We start from the raw sequence: 14,720 nt of genomic DNA on the forward strand, positions 1-14,720 counted from the left end.
TTCAGTGCACACAGCAGCACCAGGCAGGGTCTCACGCGAGAAGGAGGGTCTCTGGGGATGGGAGCCTTACCAGGGGAGAGCAGGCTGAGCCAAGAAACACACCGAGCCCTCTTCTGAGAGGCATAGGGATGCAGTTTCAAGAGCATGGCACAAGGCTCTGCTTCTCATCCATTCATCCATACATCCACCCATCTATTATATCATTCATTCACATATATCCATCCGTCCATCCATCCATCCATCTACCCATCATCCACCAATCTATCCATCCATTCACCCACCCATTCACATACCCATCCATCCATCCATCCATCCATCATCCACCAATCTATCCATCCATTCACCCACCCATCCATCCACCCATCCGTCCATCCATCCCTCCATCCATCCATCCACCCATCATCCACCAGTCTATCCATCCATTCACCCACCCATCCATCCACCCATCCGTCCATCCATCCCTCCATCCATCCATCCACCCATCATCCACCAGTCTATCCCTCCATTCACCCACCCATCCACATACCCATCCGTCCATCCATCCATCCATCCATCCATCCATCATCTACCAATCTGTCCATCCATTCACCCACCCATCCATCCACCCATCCGTCCATCCATCCATCCATCCATCTACCCATCATCCACCAATCTATCCATCCATTCACCCACCCATCCATCCGTCCATCCGTCCATCCATCCATCCATCCATCCATCCATCCATCTACCCATCATCCACCAATCTTTCCATCCATTCACCCACCCATCCATCCACCCATCCGTCCATCCATCCATCCATCCATCCATCCATCTACCCATCATCCACCAATCTATCCATCCATTCACCCACCCATCCACATACCCATCCATCCATTCATCCATCATCCACCAATCTATCCATCCATTCACCCACCTACATATCCATCCATCCATCCATCCATCTGTCCATCCATCTGTCCATCATCCACCAATCCATCCACCCATCCACTCATCCATCCATTCATCTTCTATCTATCCATCCACCTACACATCCATCCACCCACACACATCCATTCATCCATCCATCTACTCATCCACACATCCATCCATCTACCTATTTATCCATCCACCCATCTGTCCACACAACTATTATATCATCTGTCTACCATCCACACAACCATCCATCCACCCATCTATGATGCATCCAGCTCTCCATCCACTCATCCATTCATCCATCCACACATCTCCATCCACCCACACATTCATCCACCCCCCCACCCACACATCCATTCATCCGTCTACCATCTACTCATCCACTCCTCCATCAATCCATCCATCCATCCATCCATCCATCCACCCACCCATCCCTCATCCATCTACCCACCCACCCTTCCTCAAATATCATCTGAGTGCCTTCTCTGTTCCAGGCACACTTCTTAGCTGAGCGGCCTCCCCCCACGAGCTCCCCCCACATTGTTTTGGGGGGGCTGGATCTTGAGGGCTCCCGAGGTGACTTGGAAGGGGACCAGAAGCAGTGTCCCCAGGTCTAGACAGTCTCAGAGGGCAGGGCGTCCATCATTTCTTCGGGGAAGTTCCTCTCTGCTTCCCCGGACAGTGGGTCTCCAGATTGCCCCTCTGGGGGGCTGCCTGGGGGTCTCTGGAAGATCCGGAGCCCCCACAGGCTCTTGCAGCAGCTCAGGAGACTGCCAGAGCCCGCGGTGCAGGACAGCGCCGGCCTCCTGTGGACACAAGAACAGGTCAGGACTCAGCCGGGCTGCAGGCTAGACTCTAAGCTATTGCCTGGCCAGGGGCAGAGGGGGCGGGGAGGGGCTTCACTGGCAGCCAGGGATTTCTTTCCTCCCTATTTTTTTAAGCCGGTCATGGGACTTGAACTCAGGGCCTGAGCACTGTCCCTGAGCTCTTCAGCTCAAGGCTAGCACTCTAGCCCCACTTCCAGCTGTTTCGGAATCGTTTATTGGAGATAAAGAGTCTCAGGGATTTTTCCTGCCCTGGCTGGCTTTGAACCGTGATCCTTAGGTCTCAGCCTGCTGAGTAGCTGGGATAACAGGTGTGAGCCATCAGCTCACATCCTGCCCTTCTCTCTGCTTAATCAAACTGCTTAGCTTAAGTGTAGGGAAATGTCTGCCTTCCCGTGACTGCCTGAAGGAATTGTGTTGCCAAACAGTATGCCACACGAAGATTGAATTCAATGTTTGCTAGTCCCATCATCTTTTTTTTTGTTTCTCCCCCGGTGGTGGAGATTGAACTCGGGACCTTGTGTATACCAGACTGATACTCTACCACCGAGCTACACAGCCAGCTTCATTTTTCTGAAGCTTAAATGAAGGGGATAGCTGAACACTGTCTCCTTGCACGTCTACACTGTGCATGTGGAAGTGTGAAAGGCTTTGTGAGCAAGGACACAGCCCCCCGTCTCACCCCCCTCCCCCAGCTTCCTTCAATCACACAAGCACAGGCCCAGGAGTTTGGCCTAGTGGTAGAGTGCTTGTCTACCATGCATGAAGACCCGGGTTCGATTCCCTGGTACCACATACATAGAAAAAAGCTGGAAGTGGTGCTGAGGCTCAAGTGGTAGAGCTCTAGCCTTGAGAAAGTCCAAGGACAGTGCTCAGACCCTGAGCTCAAGCCCAGAACTGGCCATACACACACACACACACCTTCACCTGCCCCTCAAGGTCATGCATCTGGCATTCCCAGGCTTCCTCTGTTCCTTCTCCTGTTAGCAATGTACATATTTGACCAGGCCTCTCACCTTGGACAGGTGACTGTTCTGAAACCATCACATGCTCTTGGCAGGGAGGTGGGGCGGGGGGGGGGAATCCCAGCGAGCAGAGATGACCAAGAACACGACTAGTCAGCGATGGGACAAAGAAAATGGTTTGAAGAAGAAAATGAACCGGAGGTCAGTGGCTCACGCCTGTCATCCTAGCGTCTCAGGAGGCTGAGATCTTGAGGATCACGGTTTGAAGCCAGCCTGGGAAGACAGTGTGATCTCCAGTAAACTATAGAAGGGGAAGGAGGAAGAGGGGGAGGAGGAGGAGGAGGAGAGGGGGAGGAGAGTGTCAAAATGTGTCCGGCCACCAGGGGGCAGAAGCACAACCATGATGAACAGCCTTGCCCTGGGTGCTCTACTGCCTGAGCTCTGCCTCCGCTCCCGCTTCGCGCCCTGGTTAGTTTACAGACAGGGCCTTTGCTCTGGTTTCCATGGTGTTGTCTGCCTGGCTTCTCCCAGGATTCTCAGCTTCCTGCAGCCTCCTTCCTCCTATCCACCCAGGCATTGATCTCCCTGGGTTATCTCAGTTTTTTTTTTTCTGTTCTATTGCCGGTGGACCCTGGATCTTTTTATCCACCTCTTGTCAGAGGAGGCTTTCTCCTGGAGGAATGCATGCAGGGACCCCGTGGGGCACTGGTTGGTGGCTCACGCCTTGTCCTCTTAGCTCCTCGGGAGGCTGAGATCTGAGGATCGCAATTAGAGGCCAGGCCCAGGCAGGAAAGCCTGTGGGACTCTTATCTCCAGTGAACCACCAGAAAGCTAGCAGTAGAGCTGTGTGGGTAGAGCACTGGCCTTGAGCTTACCAAAGAATCAAATCAAATCAAAGGCTAAGGCGACAGGGTGCAGGTCCTCTCTGAGTGGGTCAGCCTTGGATTGGGGAAGAGATTTTGGATCCTAGATTGGTCCTGGGGGGGCCCTTTCCCCGCCCCGCCCTGTCCTCAGGCCACACCCTCTTTCCCAGCCATCCCTGCACACTTTCCAGATCTGACTGCCCAAAGGTCTTCAGGGAAGTGAGGTGACTCAAGGGTCTGTCCAGGAAAGAGAGGCAGAAAGCGCTTAAAAAAAGTCCCTCGCTTCCCCTCCCTGTGGCCAGCGTGACTCAGTTTCCAGAAACTCAGTTTCCAGGAAAGACAATCTGGCAAGGAAACCACAGGCAGAAGCTGCCCCAGGCATGAGCCACGACTCTCAGTTCCCTCTGCAACCTTCACCACTTTTTTTAAGTTATTTTTTTTTAAGGCAGTGTCTTAGGCATTTAGGGTCTTGGACACCATTTCTCTGATCTCTCTGCCTCTCAAGTAGCCGGGGTGACAGGTGTGGGCCCCCGTGCCAGCTTGTCCATTGTTGATGGCGTCTCACTGGCTTTTTGCCTAAGCTGGCCTCAGATTGGTATCCTCCCCTTCACGGCCTCCTCAGTAGCTGGGATTGGAGGCCGGAGCTGTTGGGAGTGCTTGGCTGCATTCTCGTGGTTTTGAGGCTGCATGAGTGTGTATCTGCACGGGCAGGAGGGGTGGGTCCATTGCAGGAAGCCTGGGGGAATCCCACTAGGTGGGCCCCCAGTTTAGAAAGCCAGCACCCCCAAACTTCCCTGCAAGCTTGTAGTGGCTTCATCAGCAAGTCTAGGTCTCTGGAAGGAAGTGCCCTCGTAAACCCCGGCTCTTCTGCAGAAGTGTGGGTCACACACACAGCTCTGCCACGCCCGTGTCTGTGGCAACCTCATCGTCTTTTTTTTTTTTCTCTCTGAAATCATCTTTTTTTTTGTTACTATTTTTGTGACTGTCCTGGGGCTTGAACTCAGTTCCACTTCTGGGGTTTTGGGGTGGTTCATGGTGTGAAGAGTCCTGCTAGCTTTCTTGCCCTGGTTGGCTTCAAACTGCCCATCCTGACACCCCGGCTTTCCTGAGTTGCTAGCATGCCAGATATGAGCCACGGGGTCCCTGGCTGAAACTCACTTTCTTTTTCTTTTTCTTTTTTTTGCCAGTCCTTGGGCTTGAACTCAGGGCCTGAGCACTGTCCTTGGGCTTTCTCAAGGCTAGAGCTCTACCACTTGAGCCTCAGCACCACTTCTGGCTTTTTTTGCTATGTATGTGGTACCGAGGAATCGAACCCGGGTCTTTTGCACATGCTAGGCAAGCACTCTACCACTAGGCCAAACTCCTGGCCCACCTGCAGCTTTTTCTATGCATGTGGTACCGAGGAATGGAACTTTTTAATGTTATTGGCTATTTCTAGGCCTGACCATCACAGAGTCATTCAAGAAACATTTCCAAAAAACATGGAAGCTCAAGGAAAGGAGATACCCCATGATTTCTGATGTGTGTGTGTGTTTGTGGAACTTTCCTCTCAAATAAAGATGACCCCATCAGGTGGGGGCCACATTTGGGTCTATAAAGAAGTTGGCACCCTGGCAGGTGCCGAGAGCTGGGGTAGGGCAAGGCCTGGGGGATTGGGGCCAAGGCTTCAGCTCTGATTCCGGGGAGAGGTGTGACTCAGTTTACTTTGGGAAAGGTCAGCCGGCACACTGCAAAGCCAGTCGGGGCCCTGCTTCTGCACTGGTTCTTTGACCAAGGAGAGGGGTCGGAAGGCTGAGGGCGGGCACCAGACTGGCGCCAACAGTCCAGTGCCAGGGTGCAGCCAAACCCCAGGGCACAAGCACAGGGTCCCGGGAAGGAATGCAGAAGAGGCACACCCTGATAACAGAGCTGATAGGCCAGCGGCTGCGAGTTTTATCTCCCCACCTTGGGAGGTGATAGGAAGGAATGCCAAAGGACCCAAAGGGTGAGGGGCTCTACCCTCCCTTGGCACCCCAGCTGGATCTCTGGGTGTGTGCCTCAGTTTTCCCTTCTGGTTTTTTTTTTAGGGTTAGGATCGAGGTGTTGGTCTCAAGTAGAAGGACCAGGTTCAAGCCCAAGTCTGGATAGCATTCTAGTATACGGAGCTTGGGTTGGTTGGGATAGCAGCTTGGGGCATCTCAAATGGCAGCCACTTTGTGGCCAGGAGGTTCTGGAGAACATTCTTTGGGAGACTCACTTCTCTTTTCCAAAGAGGACAGCCAGGCCTCTTTGTTAGTTGACACGAGCCATAAAATGGTGCCAGTACCTAACCAGACGTCAGCAAATGGCAATGCTGTGTTGGTGTGTTTTGTGTGGGGTCCTGGGGCTTGAACTCAGGAGTCTGGGCACTTCTCCCTGAACTTTCTGTGCTCAAGCTGTGCTCTGGCTGTTTGATAGTTCACTGGAAATAAAGAACTTTCACGAACTTTTCCTGCCCAGGCTGGCTTGGAACTTGCAGCCTCAGATCTCAGCCCAGGAAAGTGGCAAGTGTGTATGTATATGGCGGGGTACAGAGGAAAAGAGAAGAAGGGGTTCAGAGAAGGCGAGCTGGAGAGGAGGTGGTGCTGAGAAAGAGGCAGACAGATCCTCATTTGAGGCACCCTTGGCTGGTTTAGCCAAGGCAGCATTCATCTCCCCCTCTCCTAGCATCTCTCCTGTACCCCTGACTGTACCCCTTCATTCTACCTGTGACAGGCTGGCTATTCTTGGCTGCAACTTCAACCTTCACCTTGACCTTGGTAGTAGTGACAGAGAGGCGGAAGGATACAGTGTCAGTCAACAGGCAGACTTGGGAGGTGACCTTACCCAGTGGCCCGAGAGAGTTGTAGGGTCCTCATTGCCTTGGCAGTTTGGGGGGACAAAGGAGAAGGAATCCTGTGGACCTGGACATAGACTGAGGGGGGGTGTCTTTAGGAATATATGATCCTGCTTTACTCTTAATTTTGGGGGGCTGGTCCTTGGGACTTGAACTCAGGGCCTGAGTGCTGTCCCTTGAGCTTCTTACTGCAGTTTAGTAGAGAGAAGAGTCTCATGGACTTTCCTGCCCGGGCTGGCTTTGAACTGTGATCCTCAGATCTCAGCCTCCTGAGTAGGTAGGATGGCAGATGTGAACCACCCACCCATCTACCTTACTCTTGAGCTGTTGTTGTGCGACCAGGAGGGCCTTGGCTAGGACTAGATGAGGAGGTGGGGCTGGTAGCTCACACCTTTCATGTCAGCTGCTCAGACGCCCGTTCCTGGCTGTAAGCGTTTATTTTAAAAATAGCTCCAGGGCCGGGAGTTTGGCCTAGTGGTTAAAGTGCTTGCCTAGCATGCATGAAGACCCGGGTTCGATTCCTCGGTACCACATACATAGAAAAAAGTCAGAAGTGGTGCTGAGGCTCAAGTGGTAGAGCTCTAGCCTTGAGAAAGTCCAAGGACAGTGCTCAGGCCCTGAGTTCAAGCCCAGGACTGGCAAAAAAAAATAGCTCCACTAGAGCAGATTTTTTTTTTTTGTCTTTCTGGTTTTTCCTTTTCCCATCTGACGATCCAGGACCTCAGCTTTCTCCTTGAAGCACAGCCCTGTTTGCAGAACTCAAATCTGGAGCCAAGGTAGCAGGATGCTCAACTTAGCATGTGCCAGGTCCCGGGTTGACACCTGTCATCCTAGCTACGCAGGAGGCTGAGTCTGAGGACCACAGTTCAAAGCCAGCCGAGGCAGGAACATCTGCCTGAGACTCTGATCCAATGAAGCAAACCTCAGGACAGAGCCCAGGCCTTGAGTTCAAGTCCCAGGACCAGCACACACACACACCACACACACACACACACTCACCCCTAGGGGAGCCATTGGGAGATGATAAAGACATCAAGACACACATAGCGGCCACTCGGTACCTTCTCTGTGTATCACAAGCCTCTCCCAGCTTCCCCCTTATTCTTCCCCCAAGCAGTTACCTGTCTGGGTCTCCTTGAGGGGCTGGAATTTCCTTCCCACCGCACACCTGCAGTTTCAGGGCCCTCTCTTCAGGACCCCCGAGCTCTTGCCTTTGGCTCCTGGCCAGCAGGGAATGGTTCGATCTCACAGACATAACGGGGGCCCGGCGACAGCTGGCCAGTCTGCAACGCAACAACTGCTGGTAGGCAGTGCGGAAGTCTCGGTTGAGGGCTGCGTAGAGAATGGGGTTCAGGGCCGAGTTGGCATAACCCAGCCACAGCACGATGGCCTCGGTGACTTCATCGATGTCCCCGTTGTAGCCGCGGTAGACGAAGACAGTGAAATAGGGGAACCAGCAGACAATGAAAGCCCCCAACACAACCGCCAGTGTCACCGTGGCCTTGTGTTCTCGGACGGTGGCGGCCTTCCACGTGTTAATATGGTTGATCCTTTTGGCCTGTTCCCGGGCGATCTTGAAGATCTGGTAGTAGGTGATGCACATAATCACGAGTGGCAGATAGAAGGTCACCAGACTGTCCACTAAGCCATACTCCGGGTTTACCTGGACCTTACATGTGTACATGGTGTCGTTCTGACTGTCAGGACCTTTCCTGCTATTCCAGCCCAGGTGAATGGACAGGAAGGACAAGGTAAGAGAAATGACCCAAATGAACACCAGTGAGGTGGCCACACGAATCGGGGTCACCAGCACCGCGTACCTCAAAGGATTCACCACGGCACAGTAGCGGTCCAGGCTGATCATAAAGAGATTGAGAATGGAGGCCGTACACAGCATCACGTCCAGGCTGGTGTAGATATTGCAGAAAATGTTCCCGAAGCTCCACCTGCAAGACAGCTGATGGACGGCAGAGAAAGGAAGCACCAGGAGCCCCAAAAGTAGATCGGTGACGGCCAAAGACACGATAAAGCAATTGGTCAGATTCCGGAGCCGGCGGTTCAAGCTCACGGCCAGACAGACCACCACGTTGCCAGCCACGGTGATGAGAATGAGGATCGTGAGGACGACGCTGAGAGTGACCTTGAGAGGGGTGGAATCCAGACAAAAGGAAGAGGCCGTCTCATTGGATTCCATCTTGGGGTTCCCCTCTTGTCCCGTGGCCCTGGGACCAGTTCTTTTCTAGCACTTCCAACTGTTCAGCGAGCTGCAGGTGGCTCTCCTACAGTCCCAGCTAATCAGCTGGCTGAAATAGGAGGATCGTGGTTCAAAGCTAGCCTGGGGGGCAGAAGGAGAGTCTGTGAGACTCTCTTTACTCCGATAAACCAGCAAACACACACACACACACACACACATACAAAAGGCAGCGATGGAGTTGTGACTCAAGTGGAAGCACCAGCTTCGAGTGGGACAGCGCCCGGGTTCTGAGTTCAAGCCACTGCACTGGAACAATAGTAACAACAACAACAAAACTTGTCCAACTTTGGGGACAAGTCAGCGGCTGGCCCAATGTCATTCTTCTAGAAAGAAATCCACAGTCTCCCCCTCAGGGATGCGATGTGAGAAGGGAGGAAGAAGAAAAAAATGGCAAGGTCTAAAGAGCTAGACTTGTGACTCATACTGCAGCCCTCGCCGTTGGTCCCCTGAAAAGCCAGCTTCCTTCCACCCACACGTGGGGTGGGTCTTCGGTCTCCTGACATCGAATGGAAACTGAGGCACCAGAGCAGGCGTCAGGAGACGGCTTTGGTTTGAGGCAGAACTCGTTGGTAAACAGCGCCATGTCTTCGTCCAGCTGGTTCTTGTTGTGTGACCGTATCAAGCATTGGAGAAGCCCTTTTTTATTTTTATTTATTTATTTCTTTGAGAAGTAGGAGCTGAAAATGAGAAGATTCAATGTTGAGAATCTTGAAATCAGACAGAGAAACAACTTACCATCTTCTTTCTCTTTGTGGTCCAAGACCGGGACTCGAACTTGGTATCTGATACTTCTTTCGGATCATGAGCTAATGTGGTAACTCATCTGCATGGGATCTAAACACCCGTAGGGAATTATGATATATATATTTTTTTGCAACGTAAAGCCTAGAAGTGTCATTTAATCAGATGACTGTGTCGGGAGCCGGCGAAGAGATCTCCAGTCTTCTTCTGCCACTCCAGCTGGCTCAGCCACCCAGCCTTTTAGGGGTGATTATTTTTAGAAGATCATTTCATTACATAAATAGCCCCAAACAGCATGGTTTCTTTTTTTTTTTTTATATACCATCAGTGGTTCATCAATTTCGGAGTGACTTATAATAGCATTTGCTTCTTGAGAATCCCTACTTGTGATTTAAAAATAATTTCCCCCCCCTCCAAAAAAAATTTCTTTGTGATTGAAAACAAGTTTAAAACGAGATTTCCTTAGCTGGGCGCCATAGCAACTCAGGAGGCTGAGATCTGAGATTCGAGCAGTTCAAAGCCAGGCAGGAAAATCCTTGAGACCCTTAGCTCCAATGAACCAGCAAAAAATAAAAAGCTGTGGCTGGAGTGGTAGAGCAAAAAGCCTTGAGAAAAAGGGATCAGGGAGGGCTGGCCTAGCACGCATGAAGCCCTGGGTTCGATTCCTCAGTCCCACACACATAGAAAAAGGCAGAAGGGCTGTGGCTCAAGTGGTAGAGTGCTAGCCTGAAGCAAAAGCAGTTGAAAGACAGTACCCAGGCCCTGAGTTCAAGCCCCAGGACTAGCAAAACAAAACCAGAACTCAACTCTGGAAAATTAGTATTGGGCTGACATCTTGGTTAAATGTTTGGGGGAATTCTGAGATCTTGAGTGAACCAGCTCTTGATATGATTAGAAATTTCCTTCTTCTCATCTCCTTTCCCTCTCCCCTCCCTCCCTCCCTCCCTCCCTCCCTCCCTCCCTTTCTTTTCTTGTGCCAGTGCTAAGTCTCGAACTCAGGACCTGGATGCTGTCTCTGAGTCTTTTCACTTAAGGCTATGGCGCTCTACCACTTGATCCACACCTCCACTTCCAGTTTTTGTTTCTGTTCTGGTTATTGTTTTTTTTTTTTTTTTTTTTTTTGCCGGTTCACTAGAGTTAGGTCTCCACAGATTTCCCTGCTCAGGCTGGCTTTGAACCCTGATCCTCAGAGCTGCCCGCCCCCACGTTGTGTATTGTCGTTGTGTATGTCTATGACGTGCAAGTCAGCTTCGCCACCACTTCCTGTCCCACCCCTGCCGGCAGCCGCAACCATTTTCAGTTGTCAATTTCACGACTTCCTCCTCATTTTTCGCAGCTTTGGTTTTAGTCTGTTTAAGAAAGGAACTTTCCAGAGAATCCAACTTCTGAATTTACTCAGCGTCTGCCTCCCCCCTCTCCCCTCCCCTCTCCATCTGCCCAGGCTCTGCTTGCTTGCTTGGTTTTAAGCAAAATCCTCCTCACTTTTTAAGTACAGAGGCTTGGCCTGCCATTAAAGGCCATTAGTGACCTGATTCTGGGATGAATTCAGCTTTTGCCTGCTGAGTGTTCTCCACAGCCAGGTGACAGATCTGGAGGCTTCTACTTTTTTATTATTATTATTATTATTATTATTATTATTATTATTATTATTTTCAGCCATGGGACTTGAACTCTGGGCCTGGGCACTGTCCCTGAGCTCTTCAGCTCAAGGCTACCGCCCTACCCCTTGAGCCACAGCCCCACTTCTGGTTTTCTGGTGGTTCGTTGGAGCTAAAGAGTCTCATGGACTTTAACGCCCTGTAAACCATGATCCTCTGATCTCAGCCTCCTGAGTAGCTAGGATAACAGGTGTGAGCCACCATCTGGGTCTGGCCCCGTGTGTATTTTCTTTGTACTTAAGACTGTTCCCCTCCGAGGGTTTATTGGGAAAGAAATGATTTGATCCTTACTGAACTCACCAGATTCTTTCCCTTCACACAGCTCTCCCAATCCCAACGCATAAAGTTGTTCAAGCCTAGATGCAGGGGCTGCAGTCACTTAAGGGGTGAGTTTGGAGGGAGTCCGAAATGCTTGTGGGAGCCTGCTATCCTAGAAGCTGAGATCTGAGGATCATGGTTCAAAGCCAGCCTGGGCAGGAAAGGTCCATGAGATTCTTATCTCCAGAGAACTACCAAAAAAGAAAAAGAAGAAAAGGCTCAGGACAATGCCTGAGCCCTAAGTTCAAGCCCCAGGACTGGCACAAAAGAAAGAAAGAAAGAAAAAAGGAGTCTTGTACCTGTGAGTGTTGCTACCTGTGTCACCGAGTACCTCCAAATCACTTCTGGGGTTCCCCAAGGCTTTCTGCTTCACCATTGAGAATGCGTTTGCTCACCTCAAGGGGTGGACCCCATATTGTGGGGAAGTGTGGGCCGGATCCAGGCTGGTTTAGCCCCACGGAGACAGTGGCTGTGTCTGGAGGCATCCCTGGGTGGTGTCAAGAGCACTTAAAGAGTCAAGCCGGGCCCCAAGCACAGTCTCTGGTCCTTGCTGATTTTTAAAGTTCTGCCTTCAGAAGGGAAGTCGTGCCTTCCAGAGGGCATCTGTGGTCACAGGATGGGGGTAGCCAAGGGCCCCGCTGGGAAAACAACTCTCAGCTGACCGAGTCTGAGTGCTGAGTGTGTGTGTGTGTAGGGGGAGCCTTTACAAAGCTCAGACCCACCCTGGAGGCCAAATGACATAGAATCACACAGATAACACAGAAAGGATCATGAGAAATGTCAGGCCAAATGAACTTCTGTTAAGATTCCATTCTGCTGCAATAACCATAATTCATGCAGAGCCTTGAGACCTAGAAGGCCAGGAGAACTTTCTAGTAAAAAAGCTACATCTCCTCGTCATGTCTTGGTTTGCTTGCTTTACTGTGCGTTGGTACATGAGCTTGAACTTAAGGCCTGGGTGCTGGCCCTGAGCGTTGAACTGAGCTCTACTTGTGGCTTTTTCTGGGGTCAGGAGAAAGGAGAGTCTCAAGAACTTGCCTTCTTGATATGGCTGTGCCGTGGGATTCTCAGACCTCAGCCTTCTGAGTGGCTAGGATAGCAAGCATGACTCCCTGATATCGGCTTGTTCCTTCCTTTTTCCCTCCCTCCCTCCCTCTCTCCCTTCTTTCCCACCTTCCTTTGTCAATCGTGGGGCTTGAACTCAGGGCCTAGGTGCTGTCTCTGAGCTCTTTTTGCTCAAGGCTAGGGCTCTACCACTTTGAGCCACAGTCCCACTTTGGGTTTCCTTGTGATTCATTACTGGAGATAAAGAGTCTCATGGACTTTTCTGCCCTGGCTTTGAACCTCCATCCTCGGGTCTCAGGCTCTTTGAGTAGCTAAGATGATATGCACGGTAGCAGTTCTTTATTCAGAATTCTCTGCGCTGAGAATAAATGCTATCATAACCAAAGAACAAGCTATAAAATGCTGAACCATGTGTCTTATCTCCTTCCCCTGGGGCAAAAATAAAAATATGTTGATAATACGAATATGATAAAATATAATAGTTTATCTACAGGGCTGTGCCCTTCCTCTGCCCTTGTGGTTGGAACATATTAAGTGGAATATTTAAGAAATAATTCTCCTTCTTTTTCTTCATTATTATTATCATTAATTTTGAGACAAGGCCTCGCCATGTAGACAGCCTGAAACTCTTCAATCCTCCTTTCTCAGCCTCGGGGGACCTGAGATTACAGGAATAGAATTTGGGAACCACAAGGTAAAGATGAATTTGGACCCAAGTCTGGATGGTGGGGTAGCAGCAAAGTGGGAAGTTTCGTTTCAGTGTAGCACGGGGGACCCCAGGTTCAAGGAAGAGAAAGCCCAACCAAACAGGAAAAATGGCTGGCCGTGCATGAACTTGGGGACACCCATACCCACTCGCGTGTGTGTGTGTGTGTGTGTGTGTGTGTGTGTGTGTGTGTGAATATTTGAGTGTTGTTACAATTATAAGGACGACCTATGGGCTCAGAACCACATCCTCACTTTAAAAACACTTTTTTTTTTTTTTCTTTTCAAGAGCAGCTGAAAATCTGGTGTGAAATCAACATCTCTGGCTTTACAAATAAAATTCCCCGAGCTTTATCATGCCCTCTCCTCATCTAAAAATACTGGCTCCGTTAAAGCAAGAGGCTGAATGGCTCACGTCTGTCAATCTAGCTACTCAGGAGGCTGAGATCTGAAGATGGTGGTTCGAAACCAGGCCAGGCCAGGCAAGTTCATGAGACTCTTATGTCCAATGGACTAACAAAAAGCCAGACGTGGAGCGATGCTTCTTAGTGGTAAGAGCATGAGCCGGGAGCAAAAGGAGCTCAGAGACAGCACCCGGGGGATCTGAGTTCAAGTCCCACAACTGCCCAAAGAAAGAAAGGAAAGAAGGAAGATGTATATTCCAAAAGAACTACACTGGCCACATGGCTGCTCAGAGCTCCAGGTTGAAAACACAATGCTAAGTCCTATCTGTGGATCAATGGCAAGCAGAGGCAGGCAGGTGGGACGGTATCAGATTTTTCAGGAACCATGAATACCAGTCTAAGGAATGAGAAACTTTGAACCACCTCCCATCTGCGAGGCAAAGGACTTGCCAGCCATTGGAGGCGATGGTCAGGAGACAAGATGGTGGCAGATTCAACCTGGTCCATTACCACCACTGCCCCCCACCCCAACCGAGGCCTGGAGGCCCTCAGACACTTGACTTCTGTTTATGGAACCCTAAGTGTTCCACTCAGACACCCGATCCTTCAGCAAGACCACAGTGCCGGCTGCCAGGCAGGTCTAAGTCTGCTTGTTAGCCAAGTCCAAGTTCATGGCATGTCGTCCAGAAGGCCCAGGGGAATGTGCAGGCCGGTGCTGTCAGCGTTCCCGTGGTGTTCTCTCTCCTTTGTCACCGCAAATCTGGGAGCCTGGCTTAGCTTTGCAATGAATTCCAAGCCTCTCCTTCCTGCCCTGTCCCCCCAGATTAGAAAGTCTCCATTTCTACAAGTCACCTCAACTGCGGTCTTTGTATCACGGCTAGCCCTCTACCACTCGAGCCACAGCACCACTTCTGGCTTTTTTTCTGTGTGTGTGGTACCAAGGAATCGAACCCCAGGTCTCCATGCATCATATATTTATATTTATATATATTGGCGGAGAAAGTTCTCAGCACACATACAATTTCCCATTTGCCAGAGATTTCTTGTCTAAGGATGAGCTAAATCCTCAGAATTGCAATGTCCCTGCTCCCCAAAGAATTAATCCTGGCTGAGACTAAAGAAGATGAGGTTTAACGACAGGGGGGTGTGGGGGGGGT

General features: G+C 50.8%; 1 protein-coding gene across 1 annotated transcript; it reads right to left on the reverse strand.

Moving 5' to 3' along the window:
* Window positions 1-1,378: 1,378 nt before the first annotated feature.
* Window positions 1,379-9,502, reverse strand: Hrh2 (histamine receptor H2). The gene is made up of 2 exons (XM_090325565.1): window positions 7,540-9,502; window positions 1,379-1,718 (listed from the first exon to the last, which is right to left on the reverse strand). Exons 1-2 carry the CDS (start codon window positions 8,610-8,612, stop codon window positions 1,526-1,528), a joined length of 1,266 nt encoding a protein of 421 aa, XP_090181691.1. The 5' UTR covers window positions 8,613-9,502; the 3' UTR covers window positions 1,379-1,525.
* Window positions 9,503-14,720: the final 5,218 nt, after the last annotated feature.

This window comes from Megascapheus bottae, chromosome 38, assembly GCF_031878675.1.
Source record: "Megascapheus bottae isolate mThoBot1 chromosome 38, mThoBot2.hap1, whole genome shotgun sequence".
NCBI lineage: Eukaryota > Metazoa > Chordata > Mammalia > Rodentia > Geomyidae > Megascapheus > Megascapheus bottae.

Bases quoted from the DNA above. Each gene is read 5' to 3' on its own strand.
- Hrh2 (XM_090325565.1), bottom strand. From the start codon at position 8,612: ATGGAATCCAATGAGACGGCCTCTTCCTTTTGTCTGGATTCCACCCCT. The intron at 1,719-7,539 runs GTAACTGCTTGG...TTGTGTCCACAG, and splicing joins CCTCAAGGAGACCCAGACAG to GAGGCCGGCGCTGTCCTGCA.